The sequence below is a fragment of the Manis javanica genome, chromosome 13 (assembly GCF_040802235.1).
Source record: "Manis javanica isolate MJ-LG chromosome 13, MJ_LKY, whole genome shotgun sequence".
NCBI lineage: Eukaryota > Metazoa > Chordata > Mammalia > Pholidota > Manidae > Manis > Manis javanica.
In genome coordinates this window covers 28,102,847-28,127,312 of record NC_133168.1, presented here as the reverse complement: position 1 = coordinate 28,127,312, position 24,466 = coordinate 28,102,847, and the positions used below count along the sequence as shown (strand labels likewise).

The following is a 24,466-nucleotide window of genomic DNA, read 5'->3' as shown; positions in this document are numbered from 1 at the left end:
TGTACAGCAAAAGACACCATCAATAGAACAAAAAGGAACCCTACAGTATGGGAGAATATATTTGTAAAATCCAGATCAGATAAAGGCTTGACATCCAACATATATAAAGAGCTCACACGCCTCTACAGACGAAAAACAAATAAACCAATTAAAAAATGGGCAGAGGAACTGAACAGACAACAGACAGTTCTCCAAAAAAGAAATACAGATGGCCAACAGACACATGAAAAGATGCTCCACATCACTAATTATCAGATAAATGCAAATTAAAACCACAATGAGGTATCACCTCACACCAGTAAGGATGGCTGCCATCCAAAAGACAAACAACAACAAATGTTGGCGAGGCTGTGGAGAAAGGGGAACCCTCCTACACTGCTCGTGGGAATGTAAATTAGTTCAACCATTGTGGAAAGCAGTATGGAGGTTCATCAAAATGCTCAAAACAGACCTACCATTTGACCCAGGAATTCCACTCCTAGGAATTTACCCTAAGAACGCAGCAATCAAGTTTGAGAAAGACAGATGCACCCCTATGTTTATCGCAGCACTATTTACAATAGCCAAGAATTGGAAGCAACCTAAATGCCCATCAGTAGATGAATGGATAAAGAAGATGTGGTACATATACACAATGGAATACTATTCAGCTGTAAGAAAATGGCAAATCCTACCATTTGCAGCAACATGGATGGAGCTGGAGGGTATTATGCTCAGTGAAATAAGCCAAGCGGAGAAAGAGAAATACCAAATGATTTCACTCATCTGTGGAGTATAAGAACAAAGGAAAAACTGAAGGAACAAAACAGCAGCAGAATCACAGAACTCAAGAATGGACTAACAGGTACCAAAGGGAAAGGGACTGGGGAGGATGGGTGGGTAGGGAGGGATAAGGGGGGGGGGGAGAAGAAAGGGGGTATTAAGAGTAGCATGCATGGCGGGGAGGGAGAAAGGGGAGGGCTATACAACACAGAGAAGACAAGTACTGATTCTACAACATTTTGCTATGCCGACGGACAGTGACTGTAAAGTGGTTTATAGGGGGGACCTGGTATAGGGGAGAGCTTAGTAAATATAATATTCTTCATGTAAGTGTAGATTAAAGATAAAAAAAGAAAGAAAAGGGGGATTACTCCTTGATAGGATAAAACTAACTGTAAATCAACGATTAATGCATGCTTTAAATATCCTTAATTTTGATCACTTAAAGGGTGTCAGATGATCAGGTATGGAGGTACACTTTTCTGATAATATTCCTTTCTCTTAAAAAAAAAAAAAAGCAGTTCCTGTGTGGTGACCTCCAATGAGTTCTACACAATGGTATAAAGGGCATATCAAAGTGTTGGCAAAGGGTCTGTTTGTGTTTATACAGAGGATCAAAGCCTAATTTGGCTACCCAGAAAATGAACTAAGATATGATATGAAGAAGAACTTCCAACATCAGCACTCTCTGGAAGAGTCATACCAGAAGATGATCATCAAAAAACCTCAACAAAGATCCAGGCGATGCTGCAGTTGTAGCTGCATCCATCCCACCAGTTTCTGGACTTGCCATTGGAATGAAGAAGGAGATATATAAGCTGGTGTGTGCTTTCAGTAAAACAACAAATTTGACTGTATCTATACTGTTGGAACTCAACCAAGAATTAGGCACACACCTGATCATCTACATTTGCTCTCTTACATCACTAAACTATGTTTTCTACCTTTATCTTGCATCTACCTACCACTTCAGCCTTTCATTAAAAATAAAAATAAAAATAATAATAAAGGGAGAAATGTGGGATCCACATATAAATCAAGTATAAAAATCAAATGAATATTCATATTAGACCTGATTGTTTATAGTTCATGAAGAGTGATCAAAACCGAAAGTTTCTGTGATGACTGCCCTTGTACTGTTCACCATGTAAGAACTTATTCACTATGTAAGAATTTGTTCACCATGTAAGAACTTGTTCGTTATGCTTAAGAAGATTGGAGACTGATGAGAATTAGGCTTGGGGTGGATTAATGATTGTGCATTGAGCATTCAGTCCCCTATACAGAATTTTATTGTTGTTAACAACCATTTGATCAATAAATATGAGATGCCCTCTGAAAAAAAAAAATTGAAGTCTGTAGAAACAGACACTAGCCTTTCCTAACAATTACATGAATATAAATAATGTTCATGATGAATGAAGCACTTAAATGGCCAGATTTATTTAAGTAATCATAATAAATTTTTCTATTTTGTGCATGGTAAAAAAAATATATATATGTATTAAAACACAGAAACAGCCTGCATAAAGGTCCAAAAGTAATGAAGAGTATAGTGAATCTAACCAATTTCAAAATTGCTCAGGAATGAACTGTGGTATGTTTGCAGGGTTGGGGGAGAGGTAAGAGCAGAGGAGAGGAAAACAGACTGGTCTACATCTAGCATTCAGATAGACAATCAAAAAAAATATCTGATAACTTAGATAAATACTGCAGGATCCTTCCACCCATTTGGCTGAATTGACAAGAAAATAAAAACAATCCCCGGGGCCAGAAGAGAAAGCAGATGAAGAAAAGCACATGGAAAACTGATGATGAAAAGAAGGGTCCTGAGGCCACATGTTAACCAGAACCACCAGAAGCTTAGATTGCAACAGCCCTGTGGGGACAGAAGACAGGCCTTTGGGACTAAGCAGGGTGGCTAGGTGGAACCAAAAGCACTACATAAAGCTGGAATCCTCAGAGGGGTACTCACTCAGTAAAATTAGAAAGAACACCTCCCAGCAAAAGAAGACAACAGGAAACCTCTCCTACTCAGCCTAGGTGCTGGGTAGAACTCTCTGGGGCATTTGTAACCACAGCTTTCCTCTTGCCCAAGTTTGTGATTCAGATTTAGACTACAGATTCATACTCCTCTATCCAAATTCTCAGCACCATATATGTTTCAGAGTTCAGGAATTTCTCAGATTTTGCAAATGTAATATGGTACATACACCCCAGTATGTATTATACATAACACCCCAGTATATGCACAACATAACAGATGACCATATTTCTATAGTTCAACATATAAACCTTCAACATACAGCCTTCAGGTTGTTTTTCTACCAAATGATTTACAAAAAACAATTTTGGTCTTCTGAGCTTTTTGGATTTTCAAATGAGGGACTAGGACCTGTAATATATGGGAAACTTCAACAGCAGAAATCAACATAAGGTGTGCCCGGAAGGGTAGCACTTGTGGGACCTAGCAGAGAAAAGCACAAATCCTCTTCAGGATTCCCACAGATGAAGTCTTAGCCAATGTGATCTCAGAGCCCAAAATTACAAAACATCTGAGAAAACCAATCATATATGGGGGTCAGGCAAAAATAACAGCAGAAACATTACTTCATGTAACAGATCTATGAGAAACAGAACATAAAATGAGTTTTGTTCAAAATGGTAAAGATATAAAAGAAAAACTCAAAAATGTAAGCAAGAAATATAAGTTATCCAAAAAAAGACCAAATTTCAAAAGCTTCAAAAATGAAAAATACAAATGAGTAAAAGCAGAAAAGACACAGCTAAAGAGAGAATTAATAAACTGGAGGACATCTGAAAAACAAAGCATGCTGAGCAGTAAAGAAAGCATTAGAAACTTTGAAAGGTATATTTTGAGATTTATGGGTATAATGTATACATATAATCATATTTGAAGGAGATATAAAAGAGAATGGGTATAGGCAACTATCAGTAATAGCTGAAAGGTTAAGAATTTCCCAGAACTGGAGAGAAATGAATTCTCAGATTCAGGAAACCCAGCAAGTACACAAGGACAAGATTTAAGCAGCCACAAAAAAAAAAAAAAAGATTACCTGAAGGTAGAGAGAATAATAGATAACTCCTTAAGAGCAGCAACAGAAGCCAAAAGATAAAATTATCTTCACAGAGAAAATAATTGTCAATCTAGAGTTGTATGTACCTTCAAAAATATGGGTAAAATACAGATTTTTAAATTATTACTTTATTTACTTTTTAATTTTATTTTTTTATTACTAAAGAGCCTCACTGAAGGAGTCTCAAAAGAATATAGCTCAGGAAAATCTGATACATAATGATGTAATACTGAGCAAAGAAGGTGGATAAATCTAAATAAATATTGCCTTTATCAAATAATGCCTACCTTTAGGGATTAAAACCATGGCAGAATTAAAACACTGGATGATAGCAGGTAAGTAAGAAGTGGGGGATTGGAGTTAAAGGTTTCTAAATATCTTTTCTTTGGGAGGAAAAAAGATACTGATCTATGTTACACTTTAAGAATGCATCTTAAATTTTTAAGAGTATTCACTAAAACAACAAAAATAATATATATAACTTTCAAACTACAGAAGAGAAAGTTGGAATTAAAAACTGAAGCAACAGAAAGGAAGGGACAAAACATAAGCATGGAGAAGTGGTAAAGATAAATCACTACGGTTCACATACCAGTTGTTAGAGGAGTGGTAGTAGGAGTAATGGTACTAGCAGTAGCAACCATCAGCAACTATACTAGTAATGGTTAACTATAGTAGTGGTAGTAATACTGCTGTTGGTCATGTTTGCGTGTCAAGCTCTGGCCTAGGTATTTTACATGCATTATCTTACTTATTCCTCACCAAAAGTCAAGTAGGTATTATTAGTAATGCTCATTTAACAGATGAGGTTTATTACTGATCTAAACCAAGGCAGAAGACAGACAGTAAGAAAAGGTTTACAGAGAGTTTTAATAATTAATCATCCACTGGATTTGAGAAATTAGGGATAACGCTTAGATTAGTGGCTTGGGCAACTGTGTGGGCAATCCCTGGCACCTAGTAGCAAGTCTAACATTTCATGCATTTATTAAAGCACTCAAAGACACAGAATAACCAAAGAAGGGTAGAATTGTGCTTGTTTTCTTTGGAATGGTGAGTTTTTGTTTCAAGAAGCATGACTGTGAAAGAAAAGCAAGGGGTGACAGGTTGGTTGCTGGAAAAGGTCACAGTCAAAGGAGAGTTGTGTGAAGGTGGTTTTGTTTGAAATGGAGATACTTAAATATGCTTATAAGGGAGAGAGAAGGAAAGGTTAAAGTCATATGAATAACAAAGAGAATAGCTCACACAGAAAGGAGAGTTATTGAAAATAAAAGTGTTGACAATCCTAGAAGAAGAATCAAATCATCAGGCCAAAAAAGCAAAACTCCACAACGTAGGCAAAGATCCAGCTTCTCTCCTGACCAGCAACAGCACATCACAGAATCCTTCAGAAGACATTAGATCCTCCTTAATGATGCATAATAGAGAAACCTTACACACACAAGGGAGGGCGGTGGGGTGGGAGGAAGTGGGGATGTTCCTCACATATTTGCGACAAATAAAGAGAGAGCAGGAACATGGTTATATAACGGCTGTGGGCTTTGGGATACAATTCTTTCCCTGGTTTGTGCTTTCACACTGCTCCAAGGACAATTCCAACATTTCTAACTTATAGGTCACCTACAATGGGCACTGGGTATACCATTCAACTATTCTCCCCTTTATGAGAAAGAAAAGATAGAGCACATTACATAAACACTTAAGAAAAAACAGACAGCCAACATTTCCCTTCATAAGCAAACAATGTATTTCTCTGTAAGGAGAAAGGAATTTACAAGGTGAAAATGAAGAACAACTATTTTTCATGGCAAGAAATGCAGCTTTTCAACTTACTGAACTACAATATGATTTTATTTGAAAGTTCTCCCAGTAGCCGCTGGCTCAGGAGTTGAGTCACCTAAAGGACAACTCTGTAAGGAAAGCATCTTTGGCCCTCGGGAAATAGGGTTATATGCTACTTCTGACCTTCTTTACAAAGTTATTGAAACCATGATAAACTCCAAAAAACACCTCATCGCAGCATCAGTCAATTTGAAGAGGAGGTAAGATACTTAAAGGACATTTATTTGTGAAAAGCTGAGAGAGAGATCCATGGCAACTAGGTGCACAGATTACAAGTAAGACTTCAGCAGTCACTTATTAAATGTTAAAACTAATATGGCAATGTACCAAAAATGTAGATTTTAATTTAAAATGCTGCAAGCTAATACTGTGATTAAGATATGAATTTACCTACTACATAGATAATTGTATACATTTTCCACATATACATTTTTTTTAATCACTAAGCAACTTACAAAAAATTAATTTGAATTACCAGTTTTATACTGGTTTTAAGAAAGTATTTGCTAATCAAATTGATCACCAAAGGAGAAAGAAAAATCTAAAGTGACCTAAATATATTTCACTTTATACCATAAAAAAAGATATCTCTGAAAATGTGGAGGTAAAAAGATCCAGGAAAAAATCCTTATTGTTCCATTAGCTAATAAAAAGTCCGCTTATTTTAAGTCATTTCTAAAGCATGCTCCCTACCTAAAACCCTTTGTCGCTCCTCTGCTTCCCCTGCTTCTCCCATTGATTGTTTATTTAATTAATAACAGAGTTAAATGAGAACTGAAATCAAAATAAAATATATTTACATCAAGGTAGTATACTTCTTATATTGAAAGTTAGCCTAGGGTTCAGTAAGCTTTTATACATCATTCCAATTAATTTTATTCAATAAGCTTTGTTTACTTTTTGGATCTTGGCACTATATATACAAAGTACTATTCAGTGATCACAAGTATAGATATGGAATTAACTGAATTAGTATGTAAATAGCATTTCTATAAACCAGAATTTATTTTGTATATATTAAATTTATGTGAAGCAAATAAACTTTAAGATTTAAATTTTCATTCTATGTTTACTCACAAAATTTCTTACTTATTTGCAGATGTTTTCTGAATTAAAGTGAGGAGTTTTGTGGTAATTTACCAATTTGAATCAAAACATAGTCTGTATCTCCCACTACCTTTACCAGATATTCTTAAAATACAGTTTTTTTTCTCACTGTGGGAGGAAAATAATCATTTATAAAATACCAGTACCCTTCAAACATAAGATTCAGAACTTGAATCACTTGTTTATCATGTGGAATAAGCTCATTATTAAAAACCCTCAAGAGGTTTAGAATGGGAAAAAATAGGATTGCTGATAACTAATTTAACTCTTCATAAGGTTTGATGTTAACAGTAATGTCTAAGTTTGAATTTTGATAGTTAAATAGGATATTTTAACAATATGTATAGATACTGATCATAAGCACTATTAACCAAAATGAATCTTATACCAGCACTGCCAAACTTTCCAATTTCTCCCTGAAGGTGTTACTTGGGGCCAACTCTGTATTTTGTTTTGTTTTGTTTTGTTTTCTGGGGGGCTGGGAGGGGGGAGGGTTGTTCTTTATGACACATCACCTGGGTATGAGGTGTCCCACTGCATCTTATTACTTTATTATTTGACTTGGGCTATACTCTAGGCATTCAACTACAAAATAGGAAAGGAAAAGCAACTGAAATGTAAGACAGTTGTAACCAAGAAGGTAAATACTTGCTGAGTACTGGCTGTCTCATGTGCTTTCACATAGGTACACAGATTATAAGGGAAAGGAAGTGAGGATGATGCACAAATGGACCCAGAGGAGCTAATGTCAAACTGACATTGGTCAGGTGCCTAGTTTCCATGTGCAAGGGACAACATTATTATAGTAGGGTAGAGAATGGAAAAGAAGTTTTACATAATTGAAAATACCTTAAAAATATAATCATTATTTAGATTACTAAGGTTAACCATATCTTTCAAACTTAATATATCACTGCTGATTAGGGTGAAGCTTTTGAAAATATATTTTTCCTCCAAGAAACATACTGTTATTAAAGAAAAAGGGAAAAAAAATTCTGAGAATATGTCTAGTGTTTATTTCTACCTTCTCACTGTATTTTATTCTGTCTCAGATTTTAACAAATCATTTCTTCAAATGTTTAAATCATATACCATTATACATCATTTTATAAATCACCATAATAGTAATTTTCTTGGCCTATCAACCTACAGACAAAAAAATTCATCTTTTAAGCCACTACTTTATATAATATTAATTTACATTTCATAAAGATTTTGAGCCCATCCAATTGACCTAATATTTAAAAAATTCACAGAACCATAAACTCTAATCTTATAATCTTCCAATCTAAACTCCAAACTAAAACTTATACATACAGTAGTTATAAATTAAAATTTAACTGGATGCAAATCCCCTACTCTAAAATGGTGCTTTTCCTCCTGTGAAAATAAAAGGACACCTCACTCGAGTCAAGAGGTTAGAAGCAGCAGCAGCCAGCAGCTCTACCTCAATTACAAGAATTGTCAATTACAGAACCCATCAGAAGATCCTAACAGGAAGAAATCATCAATTACAGCTTGACCATGGGAAGATGTATATTGCATCTCTTACAAGAAACAGACTACTGCAACCCAGCCAAGGAGAAGCCAAGATCACCCACGAACTTTTGTTTTTCTCCAATGGACTTAAGTTCAAAACAACCCCTTCTAGTCCCTCCTTTTTCCTCTATAAAATAACCTTCCTCTCCTTTGACTGCTGGGTATGCCTATGGTTTTGCTATAGTTTGCATGTCCCGAATTGCAATTCTCTGCTACTCCCCAATAAACTAATTTTTGCTGGTGAAATAGCTCACAGTTTTATTTTTAAAGTTAACATTTCCAACTAGTATTTAATATTTTCAAAACTAAAACATTAACTACCTAAGAATACTTCAGGACCTACAGGGAAATGTGTTTGCATATCATAACAACAGGTGTAATTCACTTTTATAAATGGTTATGTTGCTGAAAAACCTATGAATAAATTAGTAAGGTAGTCTACTGTTACTTAAAGGAGCTTTACAAGGAATTCTGAGCAAAGATAACCTTTTACAATGTATATAACATTATTTACATATTCAGATTCTCCATATCATCTTTTCTTGAAATAGGACATATCAGTAACATTTCTATCTTTCCAAACTCTACCCTAAGGTTAATTTTAGTGCAGGTAATTTATGACTACTGGAAGAGTAAAGAGTTCAAAAAAAAAAAAAAAGAACTGATACCCCCTTAGCGCTTGTCTTCTCTAAGTGACAGAATTTAAAATTTTTCACACATATCACAGAGATTTCAGTAAGTGTGAGCTGTGGTCCTCAATTTCACACAAAGCCATGCAAACAGATGGGTGTTTAGGAGATTATACTGGTCAGGCTAATACCACTCCTTTTTCCCCCCCTCTCAGAAGAGAATATTACTAAATAAACCACAGATGGCAGTTAAAGGCAGTGGTTAACAGCTATGGAAGTTAATTATACTCCTTGAACCTGTTAAGTACTGATAAATAAATAATGTAAAAATTAATGATGCAAAGCCCAATGCCTGGCATATAGTAACTATTCAATAAATTTCAGCTCTTAATTAATATTATTCATATTAATAATTCAATACCAATTCCTACTGCAGCTGCTTTCTGAATACAGAATCTCCCCTCTATGTTGTACATCTTCAAAATCACCCCACTCGCTAACATATGCTAAAGACACTGGAAAACCTCCCACCTTGAAAATGTTTAAAAACTTCATCAGATCTAAAAGAGTAAGGTGACTAAACATTTAGATATGGAAAAGTCAGTCTTTATTTGAATAATGTTTAATGAAATTCTCAAATCTGTGAATATTCTCTGAAATATACCAATAGATTGATCTATCATTTTCATAGCTTTTAGCAAATCCATAACCTATAGCATTTTTTTGTTACGAGGATTTGCTATACTGACACATATACCTTTAAGCCATGAGTATTCCATCCTTCCAGAGTTGGGTAAACTGATGGAAAGATGGCTAAATGATTCAGCATGCTGCAGCAAAATGAGCTGGTCATGAATTTATAATTTCCACTTCTGTTAGGTGCTCTGGCCCTGGTGGCCTCTCTGACCGTGTACTGCATATATAACGAATGATAGCACAATCGACAAATTTCGTTAAACATTCCCTCAGGAAAGGAGTAATGGTGTTTTCCCCTCAGACAAGCTTCTAGAAGTAAAATTATTCAATTTTATGTGACAACAGGTTCACAAGGCTGGACAACCCTTGTATTGCCCAGTTGTACACTCCATAGAGTAAATTCTAACACCGGTGACGTTTTCTCAGCTGCACAAGGCAGACACTGGGAAAGCCCTGAAGCAAAAGAAAACCAGAAAATGGGCAAAGGAAGCCAGACAGGAAATGGGTATGGCTGTTCCTGTGTCTCTCATGCCAAAACTGACCTTTACCAACAAACATCATAACAGGACAGACCATAAGAAAATCATAAAAACTGAAGAGCAGTTACAGAATATATTCTAATGAAGCTTTACTTGTAAGGACTCTCCCAACCCAAAGCAGGTGAAAAGCCTTTTTCTAAGTGTCCCTATTTGCCCTTCAACAACAGATTTACTATGTTAATCATATGAAACATTTATTCTAGAAATGTACAGATTCCAAACTAGATGAAAACCTTTTTACATCACATAAGCAAGACGCAAAAAGCGGCGGCGATCCGATTCGTGAATTAAATGTGTTCATCAAAACTGCACCATCTCAAATGCTGGGAAAGCACATCCATTTTGTGATCACAGCATACTCATTCCGCCCAGCATTTCCTGAGACTGGGCCAAAGAAGTGTGCCAGGATGTGTAAAACGAAATCGCCATTATCTGCAAAATCCAATTTCCTCATTCAATACCTTGAATTTATTTTTATTTCCCTTTGATGTGGTTACACACTCACACACCAAAACCTGAGACACTGAAACAGTTGACACTATCTTAAAACTATCCAAATGTATTTAGGAAACAGCTAGGGTGACAAATCTGACCTTTCATGAATCCACCTTTTTTTTGGTTATGACTGCAATCCCTAATTTCCTCTAACCTGAGAAGTAGTGGGATTGTGGAGAAAGAAAAAAAAAGAGGAAAAGCGCCTAATTCGAAATGTACAATTTCTACGTATCTTATAGTATTAATACATACGTTTTCTTTCTCCATCAAGACCTCGGAGGTCAACAGTAGGGAAAAAAAAAAGGGGTTGGGGTGGGGGTGAAAGACAAGATTTCAGAGCTGACCCAAGGCGACACCTCCACGGTTGGAGGTTCTGAGCTCAGGGGCAGTCCAGCCGAGAGTTCTGAAGGCTGCAGAATTAGCGACAGCAAGCCCAGGCCGCGCCGCCAGTATTGGGCGCCTCTGCCTTGCGCATGTCCCACTTATATAAAGAGATGCTTACAGTCCAGGTGCTTTTTCTTGGGCCCCATCACTTCATGAGTGGTGGCTTTGCAGACCGCTCTTGCTACAGCGGAGCCTGTCACGCTGTACTGAGCGGCGGCGATCCGATCCGTGAGCGTTTGGCCCGACATCTTCGCCAGTCGCGTCTACCGCCTCCTTTTCTGCAGGGAAGAAGGGGAGACGGTGCTGCTTTAACCCGCAGACCCTACACTTCGAGCACCCAGGCCTCGCCTCCTCCAGCCAAACGGCAGCTCTCTTTTAGTCCCCGCCCTCGTAGCCGGCAACGCGCTGAGCCCTGCACCTGCGACTCCGTCTAGGGGGGTCGTAAGAGTCGGTCTGTCACCGAACCCCAGGGCAGGCTCCGGTTCCAGCGTCGTGATACCATCCCGACCCCACCCCCCGAGCCGCCCGCTGCAGCCCCCCGGCGCTCCAGCGTCAATCAGCCCTTCGCCTGCACCCTGGTCCCCGGGTGCCGGGTCAGCCCGGCGGCGCACGATGGGGTTACTCCCTGGGCGCCGCGCCCACCTCGTACCTCCCTGCCGCAGCGCTGCCTCCTCGCAGCCCGCAGGCATCGGGGAATGGATCGGACCCCGAGCCCCGGCCTCCTCCCCCCTCCCAGCGCTGCTGCAGCAATGGGCTCGCCCTCCCTGGCCGCGGCGGCGATTATCCTAGCATTGCGCCATGTTATGCCCTCCCTCCCCTGCCTTCCTCGCTGCCGCCTCCAAAGCCCTCCGCCCGGGGCCCCTGCCCTCACCTCCGAGTCCCCGCCGCAGGGGCCGCCCGGGGCTCTGCGGAGGAGCCGGAGGGTCCGCGCCGCGCCCTGCCGGGCAAAGGAGCAAACAGACCGACAGTAGCCCAGCCCCCGCCCGACCGCGAGCGCGCCGCCGCCCCGCTCCGCGCCGGAGGATCATCCTCCCCGCTCCCCGCGCGGGCCCGACACCGGGGGGAGGCCAGCCGGGTACTCACCCCGCCCCAGGATGCGCGGAGCCCGAGCCGCCGAGGGAGGCCGCTTCGGGTGGGTCTGAGCGGCCGTGCGGGAGCCCGGTGCCCCGGCCGCGAAGCCGCCAGCCCGGCCCGGCTGCCGCCCTCAGCGCCGCGGTCCCTGCGCCCGCCCGCGTGGCCCCGGAGCCAGCACCCGCCCGCCGCCGGCGCCGCCGCGTCTCCCGGGCCCTCCGCTCCGCGCTCCCATCCCCGCCCCAAATCAGCGGCGGCGGCCCCGGCCAGTCAGGTGACGGCGGCGGACTAACCCGGGCGAGCTCTCCGTGGAGCGGCTCGCGGCCGCCTCCCAGCTACTCACGCTCGCCGCCCCCGGGGCCGCGAGCTGACGGGCAGGGGACGCCGCGCGCGCGCATCCACGGCCAGCGCGAGAGGAGAGGCGGGAGCCGGGAGGCCGTCACCCAACCAGCCAACTGCCCTCCGCGCGTCCCGCAGCAGCCCCTCCGCGCTGGCCCCGCACCCGGCACGCACTGCGTGCGCGCGCACCGCACACACCTGCCCGGTGCCGGCGGGAGGCGCAGGGGCCGCGGGGGCGTTAGCGCACCCGGCCGGGGTCTTCTGCAGCCCTACCCTGTGCAGGCCGACGCCCGGCCATCGTCGCGCGCGCCTGGCAGAGCCCAGCCCTTCCTCTCCTACATCTGTTTGTGACAAGCCCGCCTGTCAAAGGCAACCGCGGCCCAGAAGGGCAGGGCGATTTAAAATGTCAGAGGCTGCTGGCCGACCAGGCCCGTCAGCGGTGCGTCCCCCACTCCTTTGAGCTCCTTTGCATGTCTCGGTTACAGCTGGGAGCCAGGGTGGGCAGGTAATTACAGCCACTTTGGTCTTAAGCGGATACTGAGGTCTGCTGCAAATTCATACGAAAAACGAGCAAAGCCAAATATCGAGGCCCATTATATTCACAGTGGTCATTTGGGTGTGAAAGGAAAACACTTTGTACCCTTAAAAAGTAATTTCTGTCAATTAAACATAGTGTCTGAATGTCTTCAGCATATTTGAATTGCATACATGAATATCTATTTGGGCTTGGTTAATAGTTTTACGTATTGACATTTTCATAGATTATTGTTACCTAAAAAAATGTTTTAAATTCTCAAAGTAGAGTCAAGATCAGAACTTCAGTTGTGTGTTTTCTTCATTTTTTTCCTGGGTATGGATGATCTCTATTCGGCCTTGAGGCAGTAGAATGTCTACCTGTGGATATCAAATTTTTGTTGTGTATTTCTTTTACCTGGTAAGGTGTTCCAGAATGAATTCATGATTTATAACTGTTGAGACTGGTTCTGGCACTAATTAGAAGCGTGATGGCTAAAGAAACATAGTCCAAGACCACCACAGTCAGGTTTCAAATACTTGTCCTACCATATTATAGAGCAATACCTCACCTGGATATTTATCCAAGAAAAATAAAAACACATTTCCATTTAAAAAAATTGTGCTCAAACTTTATACTAGCTTTACAAAATGGCCCCAAATTGGAAGAAACCCAAATGTTACTCTACTGGTACATGGATAAACAAAATATGGTATATATACACAATGGGCTTCTACTAGCAATAACTAGGAAAAAAAAACTACGTGGATGAATCTTAAATGCATTATGCTAAGTCAAAGAAGCCCAACCCACAGTGCTACTTGTTGAAATTACATTTATGTAACATTATGAAAAAGGCAAAACTATAGAGAAAGAAAGGATGTCAGGTGCCAGGAGTGAAGCAAGAGATCGCCTACAAAGGGACAGAAGGCAACTTTTTGGAGTGATGGAAATGTTCTATATATCATGATTCATGATTGTGATGCTGTTCACATAACTGCATATATTTCTCAAAACTTATCAAGGTATACACCTAAAATTGGTGAGTTTTATTATGAATAAATTATACCTCAATAAATCTGATAAAAAGAGCTGAAGTGGCAATATTAAATATTGCACAAAGTAGACTTCACAAAAAAGGATGTTAGTAGAGATAAAGAGGCACATTTCATAATGATAAAATGCATCAAGCATATGTAACAATCCTACATGTTTATATATCTAGGACTAGAGCTTCAAAATAAGGTGAAGCAAAAATAGCATAAAAGGAGAAATAGGCAAATTCGCCATTACACTTGAGGATTTCAACTCTCTTCTCTCAGTAATTGATTGGGCACATTGAGAGAAAACCAGCAGTGGTAAAGGTGACTTGAAATAACTGTAACCAATTTGACCTACCTGACATTTACAAAGTACTCCACTCAACAACAGTGGAATGCATTCTTTCCAAGTGCATATAGAAATTTAACAGGATAGACCATATTCTGGGCCATAAAGCTAATCTAAAAGAATTTTAAAAGATTACAGCCATACAAAGTATGTTCTCTTACTACCATGGTATTTAACTAAAAATTAGTAACATATCTGGAAATCCCTAAATATTTGATAATTAAAGCATCGCATTCTAAATAACCCATGGGTCTAACTTTCTTAGGAAAATTAGAAATTACTTTGAACTGAATAATAATGAAAATGCAACATAAAATATGTGGGGTACAGGTAAAGCAGTAGTTAGAGGAAAATGTATAGTACTAAAATGCTTATCTTAGGATTGAAGAAAGACCTAAAATCAACTATTTAAATTTCAACCTTAAGAAACCAGAAAAAGAACAAATCAAACTCAGCAGCAGCAGAAAGAAGAAAATAATAAAAAGAGTAAAAATCAGTGAAAAAGAAAATAGACAAATAATAGATAAAATCAATGAATCGCAAAACTGGTTTTTTGAAAAGATCAATAAAATTGATAAGCTCCATAGCCAGACCGATGAAGGAAAAAAAAAGATGACATAAATTTCCAATGTTAGAAGTGAGAGCAAGTATAGATCCTATGGACATTAAAAGGATAAAACAATGTTATGAACAACATATACCAATAAATCTGGCAATGTACATGAAAAATTTCATGGAGAATAGTCATTCTCCAAGAATCCAATAGTGATGTCATGTCACATATATTAGTGTTAAGAGGTTGTGAGCAAGCAACATGTTTCTAATAATGGTCAAGAGAATCCAGTCTGATTTAATTTTTTTAAATATATTGAAGTAGTTTCATGCTCAATCATAAAGTCTTGTGAAATTACATATAGTTATTTGTATGCAGATAGGACTGGGAAGGATGAGAAGCCAGTTTGTCTTTGGTGAGCTACTTATGTCTCTGGTAATATGCATCGGAGAGTATCCCACAGGACATCCTTCTGTCATGGGTGGAAGAAAATATTTGAAATCTCTCAACTATAAAAATATATACAAATAAGTAAATCATGTCAAGAGTAGAACTAACTCTTGAAATGTTGCTGATGTTTTGAAAGGTCTAACAGGGCTTTGAAAACAGTAGCATATTTCCAATGGCAAGGATTAAGAAACACTAGGTTCTTACATCCCAGAAAACCTAGAAATACAACCATAAATGTCATACACTAAGGTGAAAGAAAGTTTATTTAAAGAAAGAAATACACCAAAAGAAAGATGATTCCTTATCAATATATTCCTTTTGAAGGCCAGGTACATAATATATAATATCCAATAAATCTTAGTCAAGTATAAGCATTGACCTTCAATGTTTTTACAAATTTTTTATGTTTTGATCTCTCTCAGTGGTCAGACAGGAAGGCAAATACAATTGACAACTCAAAATACTTAAAAAAACATATTGAAACTTTTTTTTCTGAGCCAATATACATGTATTCACTATACAGATTGATTTAATGTACACGTTTTTCTCTGAGTATCAGATTTAATAGAGAAAAGTCAAACCAACAATAATGACACGTCGATTGGCAATTTATGTGAACACATGAGGGCAAATGTCTTCAATTTACAAGAAATAAGATAGAACAAGAGTACAAAAAACAGAAGTAAAGTATTGCCTCAGGCAATAGTAGAGTTAGAAAACTCTAACTCTACTATTTCACTAATAAAAATTCACTAATAAAAACATTAGCTGTGAAATGACTGTACCTGCTTATGTTTTCAACTCTAGCTTCCTAGGAATAATAGGAGCTTGGTCCTATCCATGATGGTATTTGAGGTGTCTTGTTTCACATCTCAGGAACTAGGTAAATTATTAGTTTATTTTCTTAGTTTAGATCTTAGAAAAAAGAAATTTCACACCTAATGTTGCTGTTCTGGTTACGTATTGTTATACAACAAACTGGCTTAAAACATTTTTTTAAAAATTTCTCTCTCACGGTTCTGTGAACTAACTGCTGGATAGTCCCCTCTGAAGTCTTTTGTTTGGTTGAAATCAGATGGCAGCCAGAGCTCTAATCATAAGAAGTCTCTCCTGGACTCACTGCCCAAGATGGCTTATTCACCCACATGTCTGGCAGTTGATGCTGGCTGTTCACTTAGGGCTCTGCTGAACATTTAGCCAGAGCCCCTCCTCAGAGCATCTTTGTGTGACTTATGCTCCTCATGACAGAGTGATCCAGGGGAATTATTTTCTTGCACGGTGGCTGGCTTCCAAAACGGAACAGCCCAAGGTGGAGTGTTCCAAGAAACCTAGCTTCCAAGAAATCTACGAAAGTGTTTTCAGAACCTGGTTCTAAGAATCCAAGAACTGTAAGGTTCTTATGACCTCACTCTGAGGTCATGCAGCATCAGTTATATTATTTATCAGTCAAAAGCAAGTCACAGAGACAACCACAGTTAGGAGGAGGAGACTATTCCTGGGAAGTTTATTGGCAGACCAACTACCACAGTGACACACAAAAGTAAACTGTTGAGAAGAACCTATAGAAAAAAACCTATACTCTCAGGAATATGAGATTAAGGGATCCACTTAAGATTCATTGAGAACTACCCCCAAAACAATTGGCAACTGATCAAAAATGACTTGGGCATAAATTAATACAACACAATGAATTATTGTGTCTGGTTGGAATATTCTCACTTACATACCAGTTAAATTCCTATTCACCCTTCAAGACCCCAAATCAAGTTGTACATGACCTGCAAATCTTTCCCAAATCCTCTATTTTAGCCTCTTCTTTTTATAAATGAGGAAACTTAAGACTAGAGAATTTAACTTTCTATCACACAGTGAAATAGCAGCATAACCAATTTCAACTCCAGTTTCAAATTTCCACTCCAGTGTTTTCTCCACTTTGCTCATTGCTTCTGATAAGGTATAATAGTGGTATGACAGTCTCTCATTCATAATACAGTGTTAATAGCCTTTTAGTCAGAAAAGTCCTCTTTCAAAATGTATGTGCTAGAAAGTGTGGTAGCTAATATCTTAGGTTATGGAATTGAACAAGCCCTGGTTTGAGTCCCTGAAATTACACCTTACTAGCTGTGTGACTTTGGGCAAATTCTGTGGCCTTTAAGGCTTACTTTGCTCATCTATAAGATGGGCATCATCAACTCATCACCATCAAAGAAGATAATGTCATATAGAGCCAATAGCACAGTGTATGGCATACAATAAAAGCCCAGTAAATGTGATTAGTGATGCTCAGTGAGTAATTGTTGATGGAGTGAATTATTTTTTTATTAATATATGGTTATATTACATCATGTTATTATTAGTTGGAACTACAAGTTTATACAATTTTCTGATAAATATGTTTTTCTACTAATATCATTTCTAAACTAAGAAAATAAACTAATAATTTACCTAGTTCCTGAGATGTGAAACAAGACACCTCAAATACCATCATGGATAGGACCAAGCTCCTATTATTCCTAGGAAGCTAGAGTTGAAAACATAAGCAGGTACAGTTATTTCACAGTAATGCTGTTAAGGCCAGCAGTTCTTTCTTTCCTTTTATCTAATCTAAAGGCTGATTTCCAAGGACTTCTTGAGATGAGAATATTTTTCTTTGAAAAAGGAGAGGATTCATCAGGAAAGTCTGTCTGGAGAGGAAGGTTCTCCAGATATAACTTAAAATCATGTAAGCCTGCAGCAATGTGCCTCACCTTTCAGTATCTATCTCTTTACATTTTTCTCTCAGTATTTTACTTTCTCCTCGATTTTCAGTTGTTGCCTGTATTTGTCAGCGGCTAAGTTTACATTCTGGGCTCCTTAGGATGAGCAGCTGAGGCTCCACTTGATGGTTCACTGCAAGAGCACTATACAAGGTGCCGCGTAGGGGAAACAGAGAGAAGCCAAATGTACGGTTCTGGATGTATATTTATATATCAACACCTGCTACTGAAAAATTCTTAAGGGCTTATTCCATGCATGCCATACTAAAAGGAACCATTTCATCACATGTGCATTTGAATTGTTGGTGCATTAGATAATACTCTTTTATTCACTTGCTTTCTACACTCAAAGATTCTTGAGAGTGTGAAGTGTCACTAATCATGGTGTATGAACACGTGGTGATTCTGTCAGCACACAGCAAAGGGCAAATTTGTTTTATTCAGTTATTTGTATTGCCGCAAAATTTACTCGTTACTACAATGTGAGGATTTAACATTTTCCATCGCACTCATCACTCTAGAATATGTGTAAATGAAACATCAATGTTTTCTTAAGTGTACGCAAATATTTTTTTGACTATATGTTTTCATTTTGTTTTTCTTGATGCTTACATTAAAATAATGTTAATTATGAAAAAATGATTAACATAATGAAACTGGCTCTTTAGCTAAGTATGCAAAAGTGTTACTCATTTATAAGCATTACTAAACTGAACGCAAATGTGTATGACTACAGAGGGAGTCACATATGTTGTTGGTTTACTTTTATGATTAGATTTTGAAGGAAAATGGCCTAGAGTCCACACAATACATGAAATCACACAAATGAACTAGTATTTGATAATTAAAACTGCAAGAGCAGGCTCTGAGCACGTTACTCTAAGATGACATATCAAAGTAAAAGGATGCCTTTCATATCAGGAAACAGTAGTTCACTTGGCATTGCCAGTGGATCACTGAAAACAACCACACGGATTTAAGGAACTCAAACGTGCTTTCTCATTTTATGCTTTCTAATAGTCATTGGGGGCAGTTACTGAATTTCCTAATTATAAAATCTTCATTCTTTTCAGTATTGTTCTCTGGAATGAGAGATAACCAAAAGCCACAACAAATGGGGTAAACATTTCCTCAAAAACACATCAGCCTAAAAATAAAAATCTGTATTATTTTCTGTTTTCAGAATAGTGAGGGGTTAAACTAACAATTCTAGCTCTGGAATACTAGAAAAAATATGCAAGCTTGCTAAGGAAAGTACTAATTTAAAGTTGCATGTGTGCACTCAGCTAAGAAAATCCCCATAGCAATGGGAAAATGTCAAGAATTTCATAGGGGTGGTAAAAGGTTTTCCTTTCTATTATGCTTGCCCTGTTGCTATAGTTAATGTTGACAGGTTGGAATTTTTTACATGCAGTCATGTCAGGACTTTCATTCCAGATTTGCAGATCATGGCTGTGAAACTTTCTTATGTCTGAGCCATTGTAATACAAAATAATGTTGAAGGTTCAAGCTGAATTCTGTAAATGATCAGGCCACTGAACTGTCGGTTAAATGTGCCTGGAACTGAGTGTTTCCAGTTTCACAAGAAAGCAGTTTTAAACAGGTCAATGAAATGATAGACTAGAAGTGGCAAGGGTCTTTCATGGGAAGACACAAGTCATCTAGGATAAAGTGGAAAGAAATCTATCCTTAACAAATGATTGAAATAGCTTAATTGTGAAAGCAACATAATTATTTTTTTTTATCAAAAAGTCTCCATTGTATTATTTTCAAAATAACTCCTACTATTTCTGGATGATTGTAAAAAAATAATCTGCCTACTTCTAACACTTAACAGAAAGCTATTTTTATGCAAATCTAATGATCAAGAAGTATCTGATAAGCCAAATAAAGTAACAGTCAATTCTGCCTTCTGAAGTATCTACAGTTCTGCTGAAAAAACTTACCAGACTTAAGAGGAACCTTAGGAAACTGTAAGACTAGGGACCTTAGCAGTAGATAGTCTTACTTCTGAAACCTATAGGGACCATTAGAAGGGATGGAGATCAAGATCAATAGTCATTTAGCGATATCCTGCATCAACTTACAACTTCTGAATATGGAAGAGAAATATAATTAACTAAGGCGAAATAATGAAACGTGTATCTCACAAAATCCCTAGGGACATCTTTTCTTTTCTTAGCACAAATACATTGTTTTATCAGGCAGATCTGTGTAAACAATCTACTTGGATTTCAGGAAAGGATTTTTCAAAGCCTCTTATGGTAACATAATGGACAAGAGAGAGAAATGTGGTCAGGGTTACAGTATAGCTTATGGATCCTTGGGTGTTCAAATGAGACAGGAGACCCTGAGTGTATTAAGGAGACTTGTATTTGACTATAGTTTTGAGCCAGTAAATTGGATGAATAAATGAGAGACATTTATGTCAAGTTTTAAGTCATGCATTTGCTGATGTGAATGTATTGAGAAGCAGAATTCATATTTAGAAGTATGCTGAAAGGTGGATTAATAGTCAAAAATAATGAGATTAACTTTAGGGGAGGGAAGTGACACTTGCCTTTCAGTCCCAAGGTTTTTAAAGATTTGACAGGTTTCTAAACTTTGAAGTAAGAACAAAACATGAAGAAAAAGACCAGTGGATTCCATGCAGAGAGGCAGGCTGGAATCCCTACAGAGGGGAAGTTGCCAGTGGGAATGAGGCCAAGAAATGGCAAAGGATGCTAAAGCCGGCATGGAGGCTTGTGTCTGTGCTGTGCCTGGGAGGGTAAGGGTCTGTGTTAGACCCCTAAGGGAAAACCATGCCCCCTGTGGGTGTAAACAGTTAAAGTTCATGATGGTCTGCCATGAAAGATGATGAACTGGTTTAATTAAATGATACAACATGTTGGAGATATTATAGAAGAGGTGAGAGTGTTTCAGGCTCAAGGAAACCTTTACTGTCACTAAGGATTCTATCTGATAGTTGAGGCAAGGCAGTGGGAGTTTCTGAGTGCAAGCTGGTCTGTCTAGGGGCATCCAGGTAGCCCCATGTCCAGGCGAAGCAACAGTACAATGTCTAGCAGAGCGGGTTGGCAAAAGCTGTGGAAAAAGTCAGTCCTATAGATGAGTGGATCTCAGTTCTAGTAGGGAAACTGAATTATATTCTGGAAACGAAGGAAGAATTTCCACATTCAAGATTGCATGTGTTGGGGAGGGACAGAGGGAATCAGTGGGTATGACTCTTCATTTCCTAACATTAAGAAGTTAAACCCAATATCCACTACTCTGAGGGAAACAAAGATATCCTTAAATGGCCATTCCTGGAGAGTTAGGGATAATCTAGCACAAGCATCTCTTTCCATTTGGAAACACATTGGCAATAGTATTGTAGATTTGTAGAGGGGTCATCTAACCTTGTAATTCATGGAATTTATTTCAAAAAAATAAATAGGGTTATTTATAATAAAAACTGGAAATGCTTAATGACGCCATAGCATATCAACTTGATGGAAAATTTTGCAGAAGATTTAAAAAAGATGAAAAATTTGGAATCCATGTAGAAATATGGAAATATAACATAATGTAAAATGAAATAATCCAAAATGATATCTATTATATGATTACTATTAAGCATATGGGAAAGACAAGAGAAGTTTTTAAACAATTGACTTGACATGCTTAGACCAGTGGAATTGCAGGCATTTAAGTATTTTTTGGATGCTTTTTTTGACAGTTTTAGTGCAAAATAAAATAATGAAAATTTATTCATATAGGGTCAGAAAGATAAATATTGGATTAAAGAGACTGGGTTGACAACACATCAGATTAAAAAGCCCAGAGGGTTGAATTACCTCTAAATTTAAAAATAAATAACAATTTTGACATCACTCCTAAAAAATCAAATCCTGTATTAAGAAGCAAAACCACAGGAAGTAGATAGCCCATTTCAGTCGCCATTGATTAGGCTACATCTGAAACTTTTTTTTCTCTGAAAGCACACTGTAAGAGGGATAGAGGCAAGCTGCAGTACACTCAGATAAGAAAGGGTGAGGGAATGAAAGCAAAGAAGGTGTCAGTGCTTGACAACAACAAGGGGGCAGGCAGGTGCAGCTGCACTGAAAACCATGAAGTTCTGTCTTGGAGAAGACAGAATAGACTTTCTTTAGGTAATTCCAGGAGTGTCTGTCAGAGGACATAACAGAAAGTGGATCTGGGTTTACAGAATGAAGGCCATTTATAATACACTTTAGTATTATTCCAAACAAAATGGTCTGCCATGAAAGATGATGACTTCCTTGTAGTTAGACTGGTTTAGTTAGATGATACAACATGTTGGAGATATTACAGAGGAGGTGAGAGTTTGGACTAAATGTTTGTTTAACATCTATCCCAATCCTGAAAGTGAATAACTCAAATTGTCCTCTCAAAAAGTCCTCAACTTGGCATGCTTTCCTGAGCCTGCCAAACCTCCTTGTTATTTCTTTTTTGTACCATGCTCATGATTAACTTGAGATGCTATGATCAGGAATGAGTAAGGGCTGGGTAGGATGTTCGAATGGCAGCTGAAATGAAGAGAGTTGGTATTTAAGGATGAAAGGGGTGACTTGAGAAAGGTGCTACTCTCAAAGCCTTTAGGAATGGAAAGTTGGATGAAAAGCTGGAAGCTTATGTTACAGTAACTATTCCAATCCCTGACATTTTGCAATGAGGAATAGTTTTTAAATTTCACTCCACTAAAAATTAAATCCATTTAAATCCTCAGGAGGAGTGTTGGAGGGACATTGAAGAATCTAGAGAAAAAGCTATGGAATCACATGATTTCTTACATAGAAACCCACATAGTTTCTTTGAAAAAGAAAGATATACCTAACACATATTTTAAAATGAATTATTTTTATTCTTAGAAAGCTGGCTTCTCAACTAAGAATTTTCTGTGGTTGATTATTAAAAAATTTAGTCTCAAAAATTTCCAGTAAAATAGCATATATATAGCTTCCTGCTTCAGTGATTTTCACAGGACAACATTCATTTCTTGAGAGTAAGGGTATAAACAAAGTCGAAGATTAGGTTTATTATTGGAATCATTCAAAGCTCTTTGTTTTAAATGAATGATTTGCGCCAAACTCTAAGGACATAATTTAACCCAAGGCATGTCTGAATCCCGTTTGGTTTGTCTTCTCATGACCCTTGAACTGTTGCACAGTGTAATCAGCAAGGATTTCAGAAGTTCTTAAGTTCCTAACTATGATAACCTTTTTTTTCCCAACAGATTAATTTTTTTCAAAGGAATGGATTTTGAGGAGGAAAAAACATAAGGCAGATAGTATGGAATAGAAAATAAATACAAATGTAAGCTGTTTCACTAAATGTTTTCCAACCACAAGTTAATAGAGAATGCCCTGTACAAAACAGCCCAATAAAGATTTAAAGATAGAGGTCTTCCCTCCAAGCCAGGCTGCAGATTTCTGTCTCTGGTGTTTGGAATTTAGGCTGCAGTCCTTGCTTTTGGATGGCTCGCTGCTAGTGTGGCACAGTCCATGCTTTTAACCAGATGTGAACCAAAGAATGGCCACTTGGCGCAAGTAGAAATAGAGGTAACTCACTTTAATCTATTGAATTTTAGGATCTTTGTTTTAATGTGTGATTTTAAGTGTAATTGTTGGTATCTATTTTTAAAGTTCTTAAGAAGTGACTATAAATATGACGTTTAGTTCTATAATTAGGGTAATGGGGTGCCGTAGTAAAGTAGTTTAAGTAAAAATGCATGACTGAAACCATTTTATCTTGTGGCAGATTGATTTTGTGGTTTCAAAAGAGATGACACATGTAGGATGACACATGTAGCATACATTTCATTTCAGGACAATTTTACTTTGTCCTTCCTGTATATTGAGGTTTCGTTTGTTTTATTTGTTTGTTTTGTTTTGGGCGGGGTTCTGTTGTTCCTGTTATCAGGTATTTTTCAGATGTTGAAACTTTGATTCAGTTAATGCTTTAGGATCTTTGTTTTGAAAGAATAGATGATATATGTATTCATATATATATCATACATAATATTTATAATTTTTCATTTTAAGAAATAGTTTAGAAATTATTCTATTTTGTACACATATTTTTTTGGAAAAATCTCATAACAAATTATTTCTATTTTAAATCTACTTTTCCTTTGTGAACGGTAGGGAGAAGTGAAATCTCTTTTGAAAATAGCAGACATAAGTAAACTAAAATGAAAATGATTAAGTAGGTTCAAGAATATGACATGTTGTTATCCAAAAAACATTCAAAAGCTCCCATTGTTGAATAAACACTTTCAAATTTAAA

The 24,466-nt window shown here is 38.2% G+C and overlaps 1 protein-coding gene across 11 annotated transcripts in view; it reads right to left on the bottom strand.

Moving 5' to 3' along the window:
* Positions 1-12,832, bottom strand: part of SNAP91 (synaptosome associated protein 91) — a 173,633-nt gene extending 160,801 nt beyond the window's left edge. For 4 of the 11 annotated variants that reach the window (XM_073219400.1, XM_073219397.1, XM_073219401.1 and 1 more), the window contains exons 1-2: positions 12,456-12,652; positions 11,210-11,369 (exon numbers count right to left, since the gene is read on the bottom strand). In XM_073219400.1, coding sequence (XP_073075501.1) covers positions 11,210-11,339 — 130 coding nt within the window. In that variant the 5' untranslated portion in view covers positions 11,340-11,369; positions 12,456-12,652. Of the gene's footprint in view, positions 1-11,209; positions 11,370-11,962; positions 12,029-12,174; positions 12,392-12,455; positions 12,654-12,699 lie in introns of those variants that run through there. The other 7 variants (XM_073219394.1, XM_073219399.1, XM_073219395.1 and 4 more) reach the window with 6 other exon arrangements.
* Positions 12,833-24,466: the final 11,634 nt, after the last annotated feature.